We start from the raw sequence: 23,993 nt of genomic DNA, 5'->3' as shown, positions 1-23,993 counted from the left end.
TGCGTGCGCATGGAATACGCTGACCATGTATTTAAATGTGGATGGCTAATCACAAACGCGAAAGCAATAAAAACGCGCAGAATTCGTAGGCTCGAGCATATTTGGTGCGTTTCGGAACAATAGACCGATTGCTGTTTCGGAATCAGCAAGAGATGTCTAAAGGAAGGAATAAAAGGAAAGACGTGTTGCCAGGCCAGGCCATGTTTTACTTACCTTAGCGTCAATGCAAGCCTTTCTTGTGCTGGTATAGCTGCTCTCATGTTGGAATCTTTTTTCGTTATTCCATCTTTAATGGAGCGCAGCAATTCATCAAATGTAGTACACGACATGAGAAAATGTTAGAAAAATTTCTTCTCTTTTCTTCTTAGTATATTATGCACTGTATGAAATTCGACGTGCAGTAGATTTTGCCTATTAATAGGATGCACCTCATAGCGGCATTTGCCTCAGTGTCTTTTTCTTTACATAAGAAGAAATTGCAGCTAAGAGCAATACTTCTCCAATAACCTTTATATCTTGTCACAAGAAACTAACTAAAGCAGGTTATTCTGATTCTACCCTTCCGGCGCTGGTAATAATAATAATAAAAAAAAAAGACCTGGAAATCCTGACTGGCTCACAGTATGATTTATAACTCTGGCGAAAGTAAAATTATCGAGTAGCCAACTGTGTTGCGTTCGCAGCGGGTGGTAAACGAAAACGCATCCTTGAAGCGCCATAGCCTTAAGACCGTGAGAAGTGAGCAAGGGCTAACCTCTAAGAATGGACGGAGGGGGCTAAAGAAGATAGTTCAAAAGCAGCAGAAGAGCAGAATAGGAACGCGGCATGCTGGAACTTTGACAGGTAGGAGCTATGAGTTATCGGAGACGCTGGCAAGAAGAAGAGTGAGCGTAACATGCATCCAAGAGACTAAATGGAAGGGTTCAAAATCAAAGAAAAGAGGAAATGAATACAAGGTTATATATACGGGGACAACAGAAAGAATAACTTTGGAATTGTCTTGGATAAGAATATGAAGGAGGAATTTGTGGACGTGAAGAGAGTAATCGACAGAATTGTTATAGTGCTAGGAGAAGGGAAAACTCTGAATATAATGAGTAGGGCTCGGAAGTTGAAGACCTAAAAAATTGCCTACAAAGGACCTTTAAAAAGACCTAAAGATATCTAAAGAAGGACCTAAAGATATCTAAAGAAGGAAAAAAACGTAAAAATAAAACCGAATTTAATTAAAATTACATTTTTAATGAATATAATGCTCGAGAAATACAAGTTTTTGGTAGGTTAACGGTCCATCCAGTGCTTAAAGTGAGCCGGTTATGCATCCCAAAGTTAGAAAATCAGCCGGTATGGCATACCGGTAAAAATAACATATCTAAATTGTAATTTTGCGTGTAGAAAAAACATATTTTACACATAGTAATAAGTACGACGCTAGCATTAAGTCGACAAATATGTTTGTAGTATCAAGGATTTCGTTGCTGCTGCTTCGAAAGTACATAACAGGTTCCTATCACCCTATTCAAGTGACAGGATTTATGCGCTTGATTTTTCTCAACATTTGTGCGAGCAATTCCCTAAAAAAAATTCTAACTACCGTACCACCTGACTAAAATGTTTAACCTGAATCCGAACATGGCTGCCGAACATGGCATTTTTTAAAATACAAAATTATTTGTATAAAGTTAAAAACGAATTCTGACCAAAGCATATACTTTTTAATAAATAATACAATAGAGCGTCGATTATCCGAAGTAATTGGGGGACATGGGTGTTCGGAAACTGGTTTGTTCGGATAATCGAACTGTACATGTTTATTTGCCAAAAAGAAGTACTGTACAGTAAATTTATTCATAAAAACAGGCATCTCTTTAAGTATTACAAAGTAACGTACAAAGGCAACTTTAGTAGGAATATATAGTATGTGGTACAGTTTATTAAACAAAAATATGTACATATTACATACGCATTTTGCGTGAACAATACACACAGTACACAAAATTAACGTTTAAAAAATCCTTTATTTTGGTCTGTCTAAGCAAGCCTACATGCTTACGAGCAGCTAAGTCACGTACTTTTTTCATTACAGATATCTGAAAGCACATATGTGGTCGTAACAGAGAACAGAAGGTTACTGTTTGCACCGTGAGAAGCTCTTCTTGGGGGCGCGCAATCCTTCAAACTGCGCGGAGCGGCACGCCTCAACTCTAAGCTGGCGCAGCTGTTGCTGTGAACAGCTTTGATACTGCCGCTACTTCTACAGCCAGTGCCAAACCGACAGAAGTGTGCTGATTGTTGAAACACCGCGACTGGCGGCTTGGCCGGTCAGCAGCGCCTTATGAAGGCCCCATTAGAAGCAATGTTCCGCCAGCGGTGGCTCAGTGCGGCGACTACTGTGGGAAACTTGGTTTGAGAGTGAGGGGAATGATGGACGGTAGGGTGGGAGAGTAACAGGTGCGAGCGAGTACACAGTTCGGTTAAGCGGTCGTTCGGTTGACCGACGTTCGGATAATCGACGCTCTACTGTATATGCTTTGGTCATTTTTTAAACATTATACAATAATTGCAAAGCTTGGATAAGTGGTGTTCAAAATTATTCTTTTCACATTGTCTGGGCTTCTGAGTTTACAATTATAAGAAAATAAGTGTTCACCACGAGACGAGACCAAAATAAGCTTTTGAAAATTGACAGGAGATTGGAAAGAATCATTAAATACTAGATACTAGAAACGAGATGAGACGAGACGAGAGTGCCTACAAAACCTTGAAAACGAGACGAAAAAGCATATGAACATATACAGTACTGCTGAAAAGTTGCGAACATCCCGGATATTTGTAAGCATCTACTGTGATCCTTTATTTTGGCACGAGGACGAGAACTTTACCGCGCTGCAAGAGAGGTACTCCTGCTTATAACATTAAATTGACGACAGTTGAATCAAGATCTGAGAGGTACTGCAGATGATATGTCAAATCATAATTATTAAAATTGAAACAACAAAAAAAAAATTCGATATAGATATTGCATAGTTTAAAACAAAAGCGTGGAAGGTGATGCAAGATATTAGTTTTGTTTAGAAAGTGCAGACATAGAGGGTCAATATAGTGACAAAAATTTGATATGCTAACGTTTAAAACGCCAAAAATACCCTACTTCGAATAGTGGTTACGATGGTTTCGTATGCTCCATTGTTGCTCGTTGAAATAGTAACGATGAGCATTACATATGAGGCGTATAATTTCTAAATCCGCCATCTCCTCCATAAAAGGTTTCGAGAAAAACAGGAAAAACTGATAACTCAGAGATTATGTGAGACATACGCTTCCACTGAGCGACAATTGAGCAGAGAATTATGTATATTGACCGTCGTAATTATTTTTCAAAGAATGGCGTTTTTAGCTTTTTTTAAAGCCAACATATCTATAAGGTATAGATAACTGCAAAATTTGGAAAACTACTTTTTTCAAATTTTTGTCACTGCATTGACCCTCTATGACTACACTTTCCAAAACTAATAGCCTATCTTGCTTCACCTTCCACACACTGTTGTTTATATCTCGATATTAACTCGGATGAATTTAAACCAGTAAATATAGTTCCATAAATCGTCCATCCTTTCTTGATCGTTTGCCACAAACCGCATGAAAATCGGACTTCAGTTAGAAATTCTTGACTCAAATGAAATCCGCGAGTTTTAAAAGAATGATCCTTTATAAAAGCACGTACAATGTTTATTAAACAGTAAGATTTCCTTAAAATATTTTGTTTCGGAATAATTAGTTGTTAATTTTGATTATTTAGCACAAAGACACCGGAAAATAGTAATTAAGTGTGCTTAAAATAATTATTCGTTGAAGAGATATTAAAGCTAAGTTTCATTTTGCCTTATTAGTTGACATTTATAGTAAAATGAACAATTTAAACTAAATTTCTTTGGCCCACTTCCTTTGATGAACTAGATTATTATTCCCTTAACAGATCATGCTTAACTGAATATTCGAATTCCACTCAGTGTTCATAGTTTGAGGTAACTTTCACTAATCTAGGGAAATTTCATAGGTAAATTTAACAAAAAGGGAAAAAAGGAAATTTTTCTATAAAACATGAAAAATCTAGGGAAATTCACTAGCTGACTGATTGCTTAATGTTTTCTTTATTTTTCAGAAATAAACCATTACAGCAGCAATATTTTGTAGTGCTGAAAGTAGCATAATTTGCATTCAGTGTAGCATTGTAGCATTGTTGGCACGGTGGCCCAGTGGTAGAGCGCTTACTTCTGCTGCGTGGGGTCCGTGGTTCGATACCCGATCAAGTAAGCTTGTGGTAAACAACATCGTGTCCGTGGATTTTCTTGAGGTACTCCCGTTTCCTCCCACTTTTTCATTCTTCCATCATCGTCTCCCTTAGCCTAAATACATAATCGTGGAACGTTAAACTGATTGGCTGCATAAAAAGATTTCATTTCATTTTGTTGGCTGGGTGTCTTGTGTGTATACTATTGTTTTTAAAAAGGTGAATGAAAAGTAAACTAAAAAAAAATAGAAGCAAAAAGCAAATGAATAAAACCAATGTGGTTGGCACTTCATTTAAAATAGCTAAATTAATCTTGTCACATCTTCTGTCATAGGTATTGGATAGGGATGGCCAGAACCGGTTCTTGGTGGAACCGGTTTTCGGGTCTGAACGGATCCGGTTCTAGAAGATCCGGTTCCGGAACCGGTTTTTCGGATCCAGGTCTCGAACCGGTTCTTCGGATCCAGATCTAGAACCGGTTCTTCGGATCCAGGTCTGGAACCGGTTCTTCGGATCCAGGTCTGGAACCGGTTCTGAAAACAGAACCGGTTCCTCGCGGAACCGGTTTCGCTGGAACCGAAACTTTGTTACCATCCCTACCTAAACGCGAGCTGCTGGCAAGCTGTGAACAGTATGCTAGATGAAATGGTGGAAGCGACAGGCAGGCCCTCAGGCGGTGGCAGCTTGTCTCATTTGGCTAAATAAACTGGGTAACTAGCAAACTCATTGGCTAAACAGGCAAACTGGCCAACTCATTTGGCTAAACACCCACTGGTGGACCAAAATTTTTTTTCTGGGGGCACAAGCGGGTCTGGGCGGGGAAGGCACAAGCGCATGGTCCTCTTTGCATTATTTTTGAAGGTGAACTTTGTGCCTCCTTTACGGGTCTTTGGAGGCTTTCGGATCCAGGTCTGGAACCGGTCCCTAAGATCCGGTTCTGGAACCGGGTTTTCAGATCCAGATCTGGAACCGGTTCTTAAGATCCGGTTCTGGAACCGGGTTTTCAGATCCAGATCTGGAACCGGTTCTTAAGATCCGGTTCTGGAACCGGGTTTTCGGATCCAGGTCTGGAACCGGTTCCTAAGATCCGGTTCTGGAACCGGGTTTTCGGATCCAGGCCCGGAACCGGTTCCAGAACCGGTTCTGAAATCCAGATCTCCGAGAACCGGTTCCTTACGGAACCGGTTCCGCCGGAACCGGAACTTTGTGGCCATCCCTAGTATTGGACACTCAACAAACTAGGGAAAATTTGATAAGAAAAGGGAAAATTTTGTGTCAGTCAAGGGAATTTTTTTTAAAGAAACCTACGAACACTGAGTCCAGGATAAAATCTATGAATACTTAAGCGAATGTATTGTGTACGACATTAACACCACATGAGTTGTGAGGTGTAATACGAGACTTATACAGGGTGGCCACAAATTCCTGTTACCCCTGAAAATAAGTAACATAAACCACTAAACGTACGTAAAAACTAACGGAAAGAACTGAATAGCAGCCCATACACGTAAACACATGCCTGAAGAAACAGCCCGACTTGTATGAAAAATGATAAAACCACAGGCAAGTTGATCGTGTATGGCCTCGTTCATTCATGTTAAAAGTTTTCAAAATCTTCTGAAAACATGTTTGATGTTTTTGCCGTTCTGCGTGCATGTTTACCGTGTATGGGCTCGTTCATGCAAGGTGGCTGTTTTATATTTAGGTCCGCCAATCACGACAGCGGAAGAAATCACGTGAGTCTCTCCTCCGTCGCATGCCAAGGTCGTGCAGTTGCAGAAAGAAAAAGCACGCGTTTCCTCGTCCTCCACATTTCTCAAACTACTTTCAGTATGTTGGACAGCACGTTGGTACGTGTGTGGGCAAAAAATTCTTTCAAGATGCATGATGAAAGAAACCTTTCATACATGTTGGTAATGCAAGTGCGTGCGTCTATGGCGCGCTAATGACATGAACAACAATGCTTTCGAGAAATTTTTATTGCGATAGGAAACATGAAGTGTCCAAAGGATCAGTCTGTCTACCGTTATTCTCATGACAAAAAATAATACACCGCCAAGTGCTATATGACATTTTGCGGAGCATTGCAGGTGTAACTTGAGTCAAAGCCTATTTCACAGCTTCTCTCACTTCTGCAAGTGGTATCATAACGGTTTTGTGCAACGATGTATAAAACTTCATGTTTAGAAATGTTAAAAATGGAAGATTGTTTAAAGAATCTGACAATTTTCATGGCTCAGAAAATTTCCAGTAGTATGTAGGAACAAGTGAAACAATTTTTCATGAATCGAAAAAAAAATGTCGTTTATAGAAAAATTGAAAAAAAAAATTATAAGTAGGAAAGCTTTAATCATTTTGAAGCAAAAATTAATCGGAATGTTTTATTTCTCTATAAAAACCCTCAATCACATCTTCTTTACAACAGGATTCAACAGGATTCATCTCCGTTTCCCAAGTCGACCCATGTTGCCAACTTTTTCACAGTGGTCTAAGGACGGGATGGGAGCCCTCGTCTCAATCTCTTGGACTATGATCCGTGATCAAAATTAGAGGCCAAGATATGCTTGAGGTAATACATGATATTCCGTCCCTGAAACGCTCCCTTGTGCAAGCAGGAGCAGCGTTTCCTTTAGAAGCGTAACTGCTGAAATTAATAGCTGGAGTACATGTTTAGGAGTCTGTGTGAATCTCACACTGTGAGCAGTTGCGGCGCACTGTATCTGTCGATTGTGCACCATACTGTAGACAATAAATCTTTGTAAAGAAGATACCTATTCTTGTGTATACCACTCACCGACATGTACAGTCAGTCCACGAGTTGTAAATTCGATATATGCAAATTCAGTTACGTAAGAAGTTGCCAATATAATAAAGCTTACGAATGGCACTTACATCTGAAATAAGAAATAGAATTAAATTTATAAATTTTATCTTGTGAGCAATCTAGTGAGTGAGACAGGAACAACTGCTAATTTGGCGTAATTTGTCGATTTTTCATACTTGTTTACGAAAATGGTTATGATAAAAGAAATTAGATTTACGTAAATTTCGAATTGCGCAAAGCTCTTGAACTATCTATTTAAGTGAGGGCTGGCTGCATATCAAAACCTATGTCCGCCATTCGTCATTAAAAATTTTATCAAATTTTACTGACATCTTGTTAACATTGTAAACACAGATTGAAATGAAATCTTTGAATATTACGTTCCACGGGTATGCCGGCTAGGCTAAAGGAGACGGTGATGATGAGAAATGAATGAAATGGTGGAATGAAGAAAGTGGGAGGAAACAGGAGAATTCAGAAGAAACCCACGCACACAGTGTTTGTGCACCTCAAATTCTACTTGGCGCGAACTGGGATCGAACCAAGGACCCCATGCACCAGAGGTGAATGCTATACCACTGAGCCACCGCGGCCCCTAAACAAAGATTGAGAACCCTCGGTTGGGAACCACTGTTATACAATGAATTGATACAGTATTTCATTATTTCAAAAGCATTATGAATAATAAGTCAAGTTAATGCAACGTATGGTTTTTTAATACTTTTTAAAATCCAAAATAAAAATGACAAATTTATCGCAGATTATTCCATCTAATATGGTTGCAGTTACGGAAAACAATTATTAATTTGTTATTCGTTTTTCGTTTCAGTGTTTATCTAAACATACGAAAGAAAATATATGGTACTTCAATAATTCTTTTAAACTGTTTATCAGCATGCTTTTCCAGCTTCATTCTTTTCAACGCTGTTACGATTCTCGTATTTTCAACCAGTTCTCATCCTATTCTTGGCCCTCTTTCAGATTCTTCTTCGAAACTCCGCTTTCTTTTCCAAAACTAAAGAACTTTCTTCATTTCCTGGGCATCCACATGTGTTTACAATTCATTTGAATCATCTGGATATGGATTTACAAAGTCTTCCTTAAATACATCAAACAATGACAGAAGTTTAACACTTCTTTACACAACAATATTATACAGGAAAACTGCTATACAATTAAAACTTAACATAATACATATTATGGTCCACTTGTGGTAGCCTCATTAGTAAAGAAAGTAGTATTTCATATTAAGCATAGGTTATTCGGTTGGTTCAGTAATTTCTAAGAGAACTGTTGAATCCAATCTCATCAAGTTAACTTTCCAGTCAAATTCTTACACATACTGAGCTGAATTATTGTTGTATATAGGTCTACAAGTAGCCGAAAAGTTTTGTAAATATTTTCCATTTCACCTAAAGTCCGTTATGTGAGCCAAGGCACGGCAGCTATATTCATAATTTTCTTCTTTTTTCATCTTCCAAAATGATTAACAGTGCAATCTGATCTTTGATAAAGGGGATTCTATTATTACTGCTGTCGGCGTAGTTAACAATTGCCAAAGATTCTCCCCTATTGGAGGCGTCTCTAGTTCTTCTGGACGGCTCTCATCGTATAACAAGCGTTTCCTTAATGACAACCACCACTACAGCAACACAACAGTCTTTTCCACCATGGTCTCTTCTGGTGTGGTTTTAAGCTCTCTGTACTGGAGTTGAAGATTATTCCGTCAAATTCAGATTCCGGGATGTCACTCAAATCATCTTCCGATAGTTCGTTAATATGATCATCTGATCCAATGGTAGTAAGGGAATTGTGTGTATGAATCCCTGCAAATACAAGCTTCGTAAACTGAAATATGTCAAATTTCTGTTCTTCTCCTTCATCATTTTCTATTTTTAAATACCAAGTGGAGCCACTCTGTGTGTCGCTCAATGAGGTGGAAGACAGATCGGAATCTATTCTCTGCATTGAGGGATCCTTATGTAGCTCACGAAATGTACGTAAATCGGTTCTCACACTAACGTACGGAAGGATTCCCTTAAACTTCATCTCTTCAAGCGAGAACCAGAAAACAGCGAAACCAGTTACAGTATATATGAACGATGGTCTTACAACTTCTTCATCAAAGCGGTAGGTATATATTAAGTTGCCGTTGCTGTCGTAGCTTTGGTATTCTCTACATCTTCGCTCGCAGCTAATTGTCAAGGGTGCATCGTCAATATAAGGAAACGATTGCTCGAATTTTGCAAGAAAAGAAGTTTTCTTCCAATCAGTCATCGCTTTCTTTTTAGAGACAAGTGTCAACGTACGTGTGTTAACAAAGATCAATAGCGCTGCACTGAATTTTCAAGCTCTTAGTAACGATAACAGTTAACAAAAGAATTGAAACTCTAATTCTATCAACAATGCTTTACAATATCCTATATTAGACATAACATAAAGAATAAACTAAAAATATTTACATATTGAAGACAGGTCAATACAACAATATGAATGTATACATATGTTTGTGTATGAGTATTCTGCTTGAGGGAAAATTTTATAACTATTGCCGAGCGGGGTTAGGCGGAGTATTAGAGAAATACAGAATGGTTAACGTTGTCAGTTTGTTCCTAAGTAATTTGATTCTACGAGAAAGAAGAAGTTAGTGACTTCGAAGTCAAGGGATAGCTTAGAAATTAGGATAAGGGATTCCACGTATATGGAAACTGAAAAATGAGTATTTTACCTTTTTATAAATGAAAAATATGTGTGTGGAGGAGAGGGAAGCATGTTGGTACAGTGGTAGAGGGCTAATATCTAGTGCAAGGGGTTCCCTAGTTCGATCCTTGGTGACACGAGATCTCCGGATTCTCCCGTTTACCCGACATTGGAATTCCATCAGTTATACCTTCATTCACTTCCCTTAATCACCAATCTCCTTTAGCCTAAAGGGTATAAACGTGGGATACGAAGCTGGAATGTTCATTTAATTCCATTCGAGTTTCTGTGTATGCATCGCTATGCAACACCGGGATTATGAAGGACAGAACCCACCATTGTCATGAATTCAGAACCACGACTTGGGATTGAATCCGGTCCATCATCTAAGATCAACGCTTTGTATAAAGACCATTCCCCATTGCATTATATTTCCTCTAAGGCAGCTGGATTACAAGATCATGCAACTGGCCGTTCATTTGAGCATATTACATAATTCCTATTCCTGCGGCACAAGGAGTCTTGTAGCAAGAAGCCAAACGCTCAAGTCAGTATAAAAACAATATAAGTCACGAAAGTATTAATGACAACCAAGAAGAGTCTGCATATGAAATGAAGAAACTTAAGTATTCTTCAGTCTAGGCATTTTTAGACATTTAGCAACTGCCTAAACCACTCCTAATTCTAGGGCAAAGGATAATTACTTGGTAGAACTAAGGTATTAATAAGCTTTATATTATTAATTAAAAACGTAAAGCCTTGTATTATTCATGCAACAATTTTTTTAAGTGGCTCATCATTCCCGTATATTTTGATCAGAAATGGCGTGTGTTAAATACAACTTGTCCTACTGACCGACCACCCACCGTAACCCAGGACGCAACACGACCCACTCTCTCTGACCACCCACCAAAACTCATTATCATCAACTTTGGTCCATTATCCACACCCTTCTGTCCACCGATTAAGGAGTTCACACTTGCAATAAAACAAGGCTGCGAAATATACTGAACTACAGCTCCTTAAGTTGAACGGCTCCTGAGATGTTCAATTTTTCGAAAAAATTCGGACTCCCAGTCTCTTAGGATATGTATTATAATGAAAGCGATATGATAACATCCCAGTTGGTATTAGGGTGTACCTACATACCAAAAGTCATTTCATTTGGCTTTGACATTTGGCCGTGATGATCACGCAAACATAGTAACATTCATTTTTCTATATAATAATTCATATATTACAGGTGATTCAAAAAAATATTTTATGCAGTAGTCAGCTTCTCTAAAACGCATAGGCTGCTTCGGGAAAGCCAAGTAGTAATTCCTATTACTATTATTACAATTATAAATATCAATACCCAAAAGTGCCTCTTCACTTAGATATATATCTTCTCAGGTAAGTAAATAGAAACAAATGAAAAGGGAAGAGAAATGGAGGCCTTGAAAGTAAAACGTAAACAAATTGACCAGTGTTCAGAAGATGCTGTCTACAATGCACTGAGCAGAGTGAGTCGGTGTGCCGTAGTAGGTGAGAGTTGGTCAGTGAGTCACGGTGGATCGCAGTGGGTCACGTTCTGTTGACCCATGACCCACCGACAAATCTTGACCTACAATCCATTGATCCACTCTATCACTGGTTATGAGGGGATATTTTTATAAGAAAGTTTCAAACAACTTAAGCGTTAGTTGGGTTAGCTGTAGAAAGGAGACGCTCAATCCGAGAAAGCTTATTACGGAAGTAGCCTGGAAACCTGCACACTAAAATAATGCGGTTTTCTTGCCATACACATAAATCTAATAGAAGGTAGGGCAGTAGCGGCGATAATTGATCCACAGATCTAACGTGGCGCGAGGATGGAGAGGAGGACATTTTCAGGGGCTCCCTCAAGTGATTGGCTCGTACTATGCTCATTGGAGAATCTTTATATACCCACTGAAAGATAAGAATTTTTTTTCAATGATATACACCCATGCACACTAAATCTTGCGCGTATATTGTAATACACAATTTTCGCGTTTGTTACATTTTTTTTCGTCTTTGGCTAAAGTTGAGTGATTAGTAAATGAAAATGATAGAAAGCATTCCTTGTAAGAAAATGTCCCTCGCGCCACCAAAAATATTGAAATATTATAAAAATATAAGCGAGAAAACAAAATTAAGCTCGATTGGGTGAACCGTGGCAATCGTAACTTCGAGGGATTATTGTAGAAGTGAAGGGAAATTCAGAATTTCCCTTAAAGGAGATAGATAAGGGACGGAAGGGAGGAGTGAAGGAACTAAAATGTTAAATATGTTGGTTCAAATCTGGTGTCTAGAATGTCTGTCAAACATACATTAACTTCTGACCAAGATTTCGTACATAAATATAGAAACAAACGAAAACTCTTCTTTTGAGGCTTAAAGCAATGCACTATAGCTAGAAAATTCTTAAAAATCTGAACGTATGGTAAAAAATAGGAAGCTCATCCAAGGAAGCCTTATGGATGAATGAGTAGAATGAAGGACTGCAAACTCGTATATCATTTTGGCACCGGGTCCAATCCCATTTCCTTCTCTTTTTCCTTTCCTTTTTGTATTTCTTAGAATAGTAGAATTCTTGTAAGATTTTCATATTAACAAGAACTGAAACAATATTGTAAAAACTAGCTTTTATTTTGCTACGTATCTATTCAGAAGATCAGTAGCAATATTGCCAACCAATTTTTTGAAAAATCAGGATTTTTTAAATCCAAAATCCAGGAGACACAACTTACTATCTAAAGATGTTAATTAGGAAGATTATTTTTTTTTTACAAGACTACAACAGTAAACCATCAATGATTATCCTTAAAAATAAAAACTAATCTTCTTCATCTGCATACATGTTGCTGGTAGGAGGGATAGGTGCTGATTGCCACGGGTACTGACTGCCACAGCCAATTATCGGTGCTGATTGCCACGACTGTCGCTGATTGCAAATATGAAGGTGCTGACTGCCACGAGCCTGGGAGAAACTGTATTTGGAAAGAGAGGAATTATTCCCTCATACTAAATTTATGATTATTAATTAATTTAGTAGGGATTAATTAGGGATTAATTTAGTAATCATCACAGCAAATTTATGTGGCATCCTATAAGTTACAAAGTTGCTCACTAAGTGGAACGACATACACTTGGATATTTATAAAAGGATTGTCTTTTCTGTTATATGTACAATTTGCACATTTCATTGTTTATATTAATTGTTTTATTATATTATTTAATGGATATGATGGTCTGAAGCCAGCTGACAAGGGAAGTTCGGGAGAAAGCACTCGCCTGCAGAGAAATAAGCATGTCATTTGAAGGACCAATTCATGCTGATTACAACAGGTAATAAAACTCCTGTACGTTGAGAACTGTTCGAAATACTGAGCTTGGAAGTTTATATGAGAAAATGAGTGGATGCACGTTTCAACAAGTTAAGTATTCTCTCCCATGGCGAAGCCTGATGGTTTGAACTTGCTATTGCTTGATCACTGGGGTCTATTCACAGACAAGTTGCATGACGGATGGCAAAGACGTAATGGTTGAGAAGATACCAAAGAATTGCACATGATTTGTGCAACCATTTGATGTTTTGATTCCGATCAATCAAAGATTATGGCAGGAGATTTGTACATAGTATGAAACTTCTTCATCCGGACGTTATAATATACCAACGAAACAATCAAATAAAGTTCGTGTCCATACGAATCACTTCCGATCATCGCGATATATTGGATTGTTTCAGTTTGCGTTCTACAAGGCAGGTTACGAACAAATTATAGGCCTATAACTTTTGACTCACTTATCGAATTTGGTTTTTGTTTTGGTTCTGTGAACTGTTCCCTCGACGGATGCAACGAAATGGCACATTTAAAATGTTTATGGTGCAAGGGAGTCTTTTGCCTGCGTCATTTCTTCATAAAACAGAAGAACAACAGTGATCAATTTTCATCTCTAACCTATGATTATTGTGAACAATGTAATGACTAATTGTATCTAACAAACCCGTTAGTTATTTCGAAACACTTTTTTTTCTGTTACTTCCGATAGCTTTCAATTCGTATGTCAATAATCGTTACTAATTATGTTGTACTTAACGTGTATAAATGCGCATATCCTCATTTTCTCATATAAACTTCCAAGTTGAATATCTTGAACCGTTCTCAACCGTACAGGAATTTTATTAGCTTGTTGTAATCAGCATGAATTGGGGCTTCAAAAAATGGCATGCTTAGTTTCTCTGCAGGCGAGTGCTTTCTCCTGAACTTCTCTTGTGGGGGACATCCCAGCCAGTAGTGCTTTTTTGATGGAACTTTCAAGAGCTGCTCGAAACAGTTTATACTGACATAGGGAGTTCAAGTGAGAACATATAAATCGTACCAATTTTGTACGCATCGCTCCCTGACAAAACTGAAAGTACATTCATGACCAAACTTATTGTCGCATATCTATAACTGTCTTCTTGTAAGAATATAATTTGATAATGATTCTGCAGAGTACTTTTAATACTGATACTATGTGTATAATCAGGAAATGTATATTTGTGGTAAATTTCATAGGAAAAAAATTATAAATACGAAAATCATAATGATCCTTTCATTGTTCTTATTTACTGGTCTTTTGACATGAAATTTACCACATACTTGTCTTTGCCGATTATATACATATTAACATTATAAGAAATACCGGGCGAATTCGTTATCAAATTATATTACTAGAACAACATATTTATAGTCATGCGACAATAATTTTGGACATGAGTGTACATACAGAGACCTGCTTACCTTTGGTAGGAGTTGGTCTGAACAACACGATCCTAAGGTTCATCACGTTTCTTTCATGCTTCTTGGCGTCCGGTAATGTTACGTCTAGCAACTTTCTCTTAGGCTCGTGGCAGTCAGCACGGCATCGTCTCAATCAGCACCTTGGTATTGACAATCAGCGCCAGTCGTGGCAATCAGCACCAATAATTGGCTGTGGCAGTCAGCACCCGTGGCAGTCAGCACCCCACCGGTAGGAAAGTGATCCACAGGGAATCCACAGCATGAGGTGTTGGAAGAGAGCCTTTTTGTTTGCAGCAGTCCTTGCAAAGTTTGAGTACTCAGTTTGTTTCTTTGTTTTGTCTTCATCAAATTTACGGTAGAAAACCTTTTTTCTACAGGCCTCCGCCAGAAATCTAACCTGTATCTTACACGCCAGGAGAAGAGATAGCAGCGCTGTAATTTAATTTTTTTCTGGGGGGCAAGCATTAATACGTGTATTTGAGCCCCATAGAAAAAGTTGTTTTTCTAATTCTTGAGCCTCTCTTTCCATCTTTCTCTTACTCTTTATGGGCCCCCGGTACCTGTGAGCCCTTCCACACGGCAAGGTTTGTCGTTAGTTACGCCCCTCATATGCTCAAGCAAAAACTTTGGAAAGCATACCGCCTCAGCTTCCCCCACCCACTTCGTAATCACTATTGCACAATAATCAATTTGACGGCGGAAGTTTAAATTCTGGTTCAACAATGGTAAACCTAAGCCTTACAAGCCTCTTACCTTTTATAGTTTTATATTTGGATATTCAAAAATTTTCCTTTTAAGTTCATTCAGTTGGTTAATTGTCTCGTATACTCTTGGCTGCAGGCCAGTAACTAGAGAGGGGCTAGGGGGGCCTGACCAAGCCCGTAGCCACCCCAAAAATTTAGGGGGTGGGCAGTCGAAGTTTGGGGGGTGCGGTACAACCACATTATAATTCATCATCATATTATAGTTCACTTGTAAATTTACCGTGAAAATTTTAGGAGGGGCCAGTAAAAATTTAGGGGAGACGGCCCCCCTAGACCGCCTTGGATACGGCCTGGGCCTGGCCCCCCTAAACTTTTCGTGGTCCCTCTACACTTTAATACAAAAAACACAATTTAGATATTTTTAAGATCATTTTTGATGACTTGGCCTCTCTAACATGCTCATAGCCCCCCAAACCTCTGTAGGTGGTTTCGGGCCTGTTTGGCTGTGTAAGTTGTCACCAAGCTCTGAAGTTGAAATTGTATTAAAGTGTTGGCGTATCGCTGTCACAACAGTGGATTGCATTTTTTAAAAAATTTTATTTTATGGTAAACCGGCTGCACAAAACATGTTTCTGTTCACTAGATTTGCATTATGTGCTGGTAATTATTTATCCAATATTATGATGATTAGCAATATTAAAAGTTTCCATATTATTGAATGGAATACGTATACAATACAATGGAATACAACGGAAGAACGATATTCATTGAATACTAATTTTATAAATATTTATTTCTGTTAGGCTGATGATAGTGAGGAGTAAAACATTTACATATTAGTCCTCATTCTCTCTCTCTCTCTCTCTCTTTCTCTCTCTCTGTCTCCAGTTCTATAGACTTCATGTCAAAAATGGTGCAAAACTGTCAGGAGTAGAGATGCTCTTTAGGGTTCTGTCAAAATTACTGCTCTAAGTGGTCATATTTGTTCCATACCGTCACCCCATCTGATGTCACTTTAAGCACTGGGTCCATCCTTCTTCCACAAACTGAAGTACAAACTAAAATAAGAAAACTTCAGCTCCTCTTTTGCTGGAGGACATTGTTAGGCCTCCTTATCTGACTTGTGAATGTTGCAGATCAGGTCTTACCAGTCTAGTAGTTGAATCTGTCTGAAGAATGTCTTATCATTGGAATTTTCTTTACTAAAGAAAAGATGTTTAAGAGATGGTGCTGATTCGAGTTAATCGCCAGTAAATTTATTGTCGAAAGGTGAAGAGAAAAAAACCGTTAAGGCATATGAAAAACTTTAAAAAGACCAATAAAAATGCCGAAAAAGACAAAAAAAAAAAAAGGACAAATACAATCCATCATTTTCTAGCCTGAAATGACCCAAAATGAACATATGTTAAGCCTTGTCTTCAGGCTCTCGTTAAAAAGAGGATTTTTCCTCAACTTCCGGGCCCTAATAATGAGCGGCAATGCGCCACAAGTTGGGTATGATGAAGAGACAAAGCAAAAATTTTGGATGGAACTAGATAATACTTTGCAGAATTGTTCATTACGTGATAAGCTTGTTCTAGCAGGAGATCTAAATGGGCATGTAGGACGATCAAGATCAGGATGTGAAAGAATTCATGGAGGATATATGAATTGGAAAACAGAAATAAGACTAAAACATAATACAAGTGGCACAAGCATACGATCTGGCTATCCTGAATACCTTCTACAAGAAGAACGAAGAACACTTTACTACATATAAGAGTGGCACCGCAAGGTCTTAGATCGACTTTATCTTATGGAGGAGACAAAACCTACATGATGCAAAGGACTGCACAGCAATACCAGGTGACAGTCTAACGGAGCAACACTACCTTGTAGTATTCGATATCTTCATCAAAGAGGAAGTGGGAAGAAAACGACAAAATGTTCCTGTTCGAACGAAGTGCTGAAAATAAGATGCGACAAGTGCCGAAAAGATCCGAGAGGAAATCACCACATCCCAAGTATTGCAAATAAAGGAAGAAGAATTGCTCGTTGAAGAGGAGTGGACCTAAGTATCAGTAGCACTCGGGCAAACAGCAAGAAAAGATGTGAGGCAAACAAAAGGACGAGGCCTCATTGATAAGGAAAATTGGTGGTGGAAAAAAGAAGTTCACACAGCTGTGAAGAAGAAAAAGGAACGATACAAAAAAAAATGGCAGGACTCTGACAATCAACTAGATCTGATGGATTACAGAGAAACGAAGAAAAACGCAAAGAAGGCAGTTAGTGTAGCTAAAGTCAACGTTTATGATGAGTTGTCCGACAACCTGGAAACAAACGGGGAGAAAAGATGATACACAAACTTTCGAAGGTAAGAAAGAAAAATTATGTGCATGTATGCTGCATCAAAGACGAAAATAATGAGGAGAGGATAAAGAAGAGGTGCAAGGAGTATTTCCACGAACTTCTCAATGTAGAAAATTTGAGGAAAAAGGCGAAAGTCTATCCACGAATCAGGGACTGGTTTGGCCTGTGACCATGGTAGAGGTAGAAACTGCCATGAAAAAGATGAAAAGTATCCGTACTAAATCTCCAGAACTGGATAATCTCCCTATCGAAACATGAAAAGGTTTACGTGAAGAAGGAATTCAGTGATTTATTCGACTTTCTAATGGGATAATGGAAATATGCCAAACGAATGGAGAAGCAGCTACATTGTACCACATTTTAAAAACAAAGCAGAATGTGCAAGAATGTGGCAATACAGAGGAATAAAACTTACGAGCCATGCAGTTAAGCTCTGGGAGAGAGTGATAGAAGCAAGATTTAATTTTAAAACGTTTAAAATGAAATATGGTATTTAAAGTTATGTTTTGGGACCTAAATTAAGAAAAAGAACGAAATGGAATTATAAGCTGGAAACTCTTGTGTTCCTTGTCAGCAATTTAAGACATTAGAGCTGCCGAAAGTTTACTTTTTCCTAATGATAACAATTCTAGTTTCGACTGTAACGTCACGGGAAGTTAAATTTTATTTTTTAAATTAACTTTTAATACATTATTCCGGTTTCTACCGAATATATCGGCTGTTCTAAAAATGCCGCCCACGATCAATAGAACACTATTCTTCAGGTCAACATAAAGCGAAAATTCTATATAATGGCATACCCTTCAGGGCCTCCTTCAGCCGCTATAGGAAATCAAAATTTCACTATGTGATAATGTCGCATATTAACTAGGAACCATTAGCATTGCTCTATGAATCTATCAGGAAGTTACATCAATTGCTATGGTAATAAGTAGTATTAGTGTCAACTTAAAATATCGACTTTAACTGTCATCTGGAAAGAATCGATGTACCTATTTGATAGAATCGTAGATGTTCTCTGTGGTTCTTTTATTTGCGACGTTGTCACATAGTGCAATTCGCGTCTCCAAACAAGGACCCGAAAAGTATGCAATTATATACAGGGTGCTTCAAAACAACACCGACAACGTTTGGGAGATGATTCCTGACACTAATATAAGATAAAAATATAGACCAATCTGGGTGCACAAATGCTTCCTTTCGGAGTTATAGGCTCCCAAAAATATTAAAAAATGAACTTTAAAGGTCCATAGCTCCAAAACTATGTGACCTACCGTCGTTGGATCAAAACTTCACTTAGGAACTAATAGGTGGATTATCCAAAAATACATGTTTCAGAATTCTGCGGCACTCACACAACAAGTTTTATAAAGACAGTTTGGCTATGGGCATATAATTCGAAATACTCACCAATTGCCTCTATAAACATCGTTGCGGAAATACCGCAGGATTCTGAAACATGAATATTTGGATAGGGCACATACTATTTTGTAAGTGAAGTCTTGACCCGACTATGGTAGGTACCATGGTAATGGAGATATGGACCTTTAAAGTTCATTATTTCATGTTTTCGGCAACCTATAACTCCGAGAGGAATCATTTGTGCACTCTGGTTGGTCTATACTTTTTGTTTCATCTTTAGTGTCAGTAATCACCTCTCAAATGTTGTCGGTGTTGTTTCGAAACACCCTATATATTTTTCACTTTATTTTAACTTGTAGAATAATGCTCTGTAGTCCGTGGGCGCCATTTTTAGAAAACCCGATATAGTTCATACTTATTTATTATAAAATACTAGAAATGCTCATGAACAGCTAACACGTTAACCTAGTATCTACGTTGTAAAAACCTTCATTAATTTATATATATAAAAGCATTCACTTATTATATTCCTTGTTTTGTCAGTGGTGCCAGGGAGGTGACTGTGTAATAATGAAGAAGAAGAAGCCAGACAAAGTGGTGAAAGGAGGTTGGAGTGAGTGGAAACCTGATAAATGCTTCTCAGGTTGTATTGAGAAGTCACGAGGTACGTTGAAGAAAAACGAACATTCTGTTTATTATTAAGTTGCTTTGGTTTCTCTTTCTATACAGTAACAATTGAGTTGGCTGAAGCGAATGTCGCTCCAGACAATAAAAAAACAAAATTCTGAATCCCAGTATATCTAGCTGAGTGGTGAAATTCTTTTCCAAGCACAATTGGTTCTTGAGGAAAATAACTTTGATAAAAATTAATCTTTTATTGCTATATGCTTACAACATTGTGAGCTAGTGGTCTACTATGCCACGCTTAACTGCATGCATGGAGAGCATGCCCGCGACCGTTCGGTCTATTTAATGGACGGGTTCCGCAAGAATGTAATGCACCCCGCCCGTAGTTCCACAATATACGCTATTGTTGCTCCTGCACCGTCAAGATTTGTCCCTTAACCCTGACACCTAAGTGTGTAACCCCCATTCACTGAGGGAGTGGGATACGCCCACTGCGCGGCCAGACCAAGTCCTGAGTGTCTACCAGTTAACCTACTGGTTGAGGCAGACTGCTAGCGAGTCAGTCCTACCATGCTCTGCAGGCATGGCGCCCGAGCGTTATAAGGCAAGCTTATCTCCCTCCCGTGTTCACCGTTACCCAGATTCCTGGGATTGGCTCCCACAAGCTACCGAATCCCACGGTATGACCACAGCCCGGCAGAGTCCAACCCAATTCCGGGGCCCCAGGCAATGCCCGAGGGGGCTTGTTCAATCCCGGCCCTGCCTACCTCTATCGTTCAACTGGCAACCGCCTTGTCGTGTAGAGGTACCACGCACACGTCGAGATACTCCCGTATCTCATCCCGGACACAATGGTACGTGTTGAGTCACCATTTGAGTTTGGTGCCGGCCCAATCCCACAGTCTTTCCTCCCTTTGGCAGGATCAGAACCGTTACCCAGATTCTTGGGATTGGCCCCTCTCCCACCTCCGTTTGGTCCCACTGCAGGCAGGAATCCAACACTCCCCTCCCGGTAGGGTCGTCCGAACAATACGGGACTTCCTCTAATTACGGTAGAGGTACACCGTACATTACCAGAGCCAATGACTGATGTAGATCGTTTGCTCAAGGCAGACATTGTCATTTGGGAGCCGTGTCTCCCCAAGCCCCGAGGAGCTGTGTCTCCCCTGGTAGGCGCGCCCAAACAATACAGGGCTACCTATCTTTAACGTGTTTAGGTACCACGTACACGTTGTAGCAAAGCTACCTGTCCGAATCCCAATGGTACGTGTAAGCCACCATTAGAAGGGACACCCACACCCTTCCTTCGGTAGGGTCGTCCAAACAATACGGGACTACGTCTTCTTACGAGAGAGATGAACCGTACATTACCAAACCCAATGGCTGATGTAGACTGTCTACCTTTAAAGACAATGGCCATTTGGGAGCGGCGGCTCCCCTGGTAGGGTCAATGCTTACAACAATTAAGACATTAGACATTATTGTATGTGTTCTTCCCTTATCTTGTAACGATTTTTTTTTTTTTTTTTTTTTACAAAAGTAACCTGAAAAACGCCACCATTTACTACTTGATTTGAAAATATACAAGATTATTACATTTTAAAATAGCTATTATTCGCCTACACATAATTACTTATTTGTATTATTTCTTTAAAGATCGTCCTAATTCGGAACTATAACAAATAAATAATCTTGGTTCTGGCAGTACCAAATAAATAAACAAGAATTTTAGGAGAACCAAAAATGGATCAAAAGATTGCGATTTTGGTCAATAATTAGCTTTTGGATCGGGGATCACAAAATTTTTGAATGACCCCTAAATCGAGTTTTCGTATTTTCTACGGAATAGGTACATCATACTGAGTTCACTGATAATTTTGGTTTGACTACATTATATGTAGTTCTCCAGATTAAGGTCTACACGATTTTTTTTATTGAAATATATTGGATTGTTTATGCAAAAATATAAATAAAATAAAATCGATGTATGATCGTCTAAATCAATAATAAGAAGTTTAAGCAGAAAATAAAATTTAAAATAACTTAAAATTCCATTTTATTAAGTGTAAACTTGAGCATTTCAAAGGAATTCTGACACCCATCCTTTTCCAATACGCACTGGATATATCCCTTTTTTGAGTTGTGTTATATGCGTATACATGCGTATACTTCCTATATATATATATAACATATTGGGTAATGAAACACGTAGATTCGTTTTAAAGATTAAGAAAAATCGCAACCGTTATGATTATTCAAAAGTTAAAAACCTTATTCCAGGCTACCAACCAAGAAGTCGAACATGTGATAACCCGAAACCAGTAAACACGGACGAAGGATGTGATGGACCTAGCTATGATGTCATTTTGTGTAAAGATGAAAAGGTAAATATTATTGTGAACATAGGCGGCGCCAGAGTGGGTGCAGTGGGTGCAGCTGCACCCACATTAACTGGGATTTTCAGATTTTCTACAATAATCCTTTCTATTTCGTATATTTATTGTTTCCTATGTTTGGTTATATGTGAGGGACTTCTTAAGTCTCTCATAAGTTACTTGCTGTCATACAGAGCTTTCTAGTTTTTCTTTTTTTTTTTTTAATTAAAACTTAGGGATTATTTTTGAGATCTTAAGGTACAATAGTACAGAGAAAGGCGCTTAAACAATCCTCCATGTACAGTTTTTGATTGGCTAAAGTGGTTGCAAGAATCCGGAAGAGAAAGGGTGAATATGAATTTCTTCATAATGATGAGAAAATTTTCAGTGATTCCGGTTACTACTTGCTCATGCGAACGGAGTTTCTCCAAGATTAATTATGTCAAGTCCAAACTAAGATCGACTATGCTTCAACAGAGATTTAACTCCATAATGATGCTTTTTGTTGAAAAGTCGATTTCAGCAACCATAGATATTGAATATGTCATCGAACAATTTAAAGTCATAGTTCCATTCAACATAAGAATATCCTTATAATTGATGCCATTGCAAAAGAAGTACCTTGTGCACTTAAAAATTTTGATATTTCCTTGATAAACCCATAACTCACATACACGTGTATCCTTGTATGAACTTTCTTTAAGTATGCACATAAAAATTTTTATTGCGTATCATGTTGATATTGCTTACTATGCCTTCCCAGCCTGCACCCACATTACCAAAATCCTGGCTCTGCCTATGATTGTGAATATACCTAGGTATGTACAGGGTGACTATAATTAAAGTTCCGCTTTCAAAATGCTCTAAAAGAAAGAACCACTGGTCCGAATGATTTCAAACTTGAACTGCATATACTTGAAGAAGGGAGAAACGATATAGCATAAGAAAAAAGTTCCAAAATATATCAATAGATGGTGCTGTAAGCGGCATAACGAAAGTGGATTCGGCTACATATTGAATGGAAATACGACGGCTTTAGCATGTGTTGCACATTAAACCAACTGTACTGTTCAATGTGCATGATAGTTTCGGTTTTGTGACGGAAAAAATTATTTCTAACTTATTCAACAGTTGTGGCACTGTTAGTGGAAAGCCCATCGACCATGGCATTCCTTTAAGGTCGTACTACATTGGATGGGAAAAATTGGTTTTTAATTATCCTTCGGCCAAATACCACATAAAAAGCCCATAATGATTCGACTTTTAATTGCCCTTGGGCTAAAAACCGCATAAAAAGCAACAATGAAAACCCCTATTAATTATCGGTAGACTTGCGCATGACATGTTCAATATGTTGTCCACCATTGGAACTGTTTATTTCTTATGTCATACCGTTTGCCCCTTCTTCAAATATATTCAGTTCAAATTTGACCAGTAATTCTTTTTAGAGCATTTTGAAAGAGGGGCTTTAATTATAATCACCCCGTATATATGGATGCTCTTTTAGAAGGGTTAGAGACAATGAATTTATTGAGTAAGAATGGTTAACTTAGTCAGAAAAAAAACATTATTGTTATTTTGAAAGTAAAAGTATTTATTTGTTTAGTTTTAACTGTACATTGTGAGAAAAATACACAAAAAATATAATATGCACCTATTTACATCAACTGGTGCATCTCACTATGTAGATGAATGATTTTTTTTTTCCACTCCAGTATAATGGTTGATATGGATAAAATTAAGGACGTTTGGTAATTTACACGAATTCAAAATACATAAATAAATTAATCAATCAAGTGAACCATTTATAAGTATTGAACTCGAGTAGATAAGTAGTTATTAGTATTAGCGCTTTCCTATCGGGTTACCCTGCTTCAAGTCTCTAAGCCAGGCATTATGTCTATAGATTTTCGAGATTTCTTCAGTGCCACCAGTACGTACGAAGATAGTACCTTTAATATAGTATCTCTG

At 38.2% G+C, this 23,993-nt stretch overlaps 1 protein-coding gene across 1 annotated transcript in view; it reads left to right on the top strand.

Moving 5' to 3' along the window:
• The window catches only part of LOC145673030 (A disintegrin and metalloproteinase with thrombospondin motifs adt-2-like), a 121,281-nt gene that overhangs the window by 84,760 nt on the left and 12,528 nt on the right, over positions 1-23,993 (top strand). Inside the window, exons 13-14 of the mRNA XM_081742352.1 lie at positions 19,564-19,684; positions 21,928-22,031. Of these exons, the coding sequence (XP_081598478.1) occupies positions 19,564-19,684; positions 21,928-22,031 (225 nt within the window). The remainder of the gene's footprint in view (positions 1-19,563; positions 19,685-21,927; positions 22,032-23,993) is intronic.

Source organism: Thermobia domestica, chromosome 16 (genome assembly GCF_964235325.1).
Source record: "Thermobia domestica chromosome 16, izTheDome1.hap1.1, whole genome shotgun sequence".
Lineage (NCBI taxonomy): Eukaryota > Metazoa > Arthropoda > Insecta > Zygentoma > Lepismatidae > Thermobia > Thermobia domestica.
Note: the sequence above shows the minus strand (reverse complement) of the source record. Positions and strands in the feature narration are given on the sequence as shown.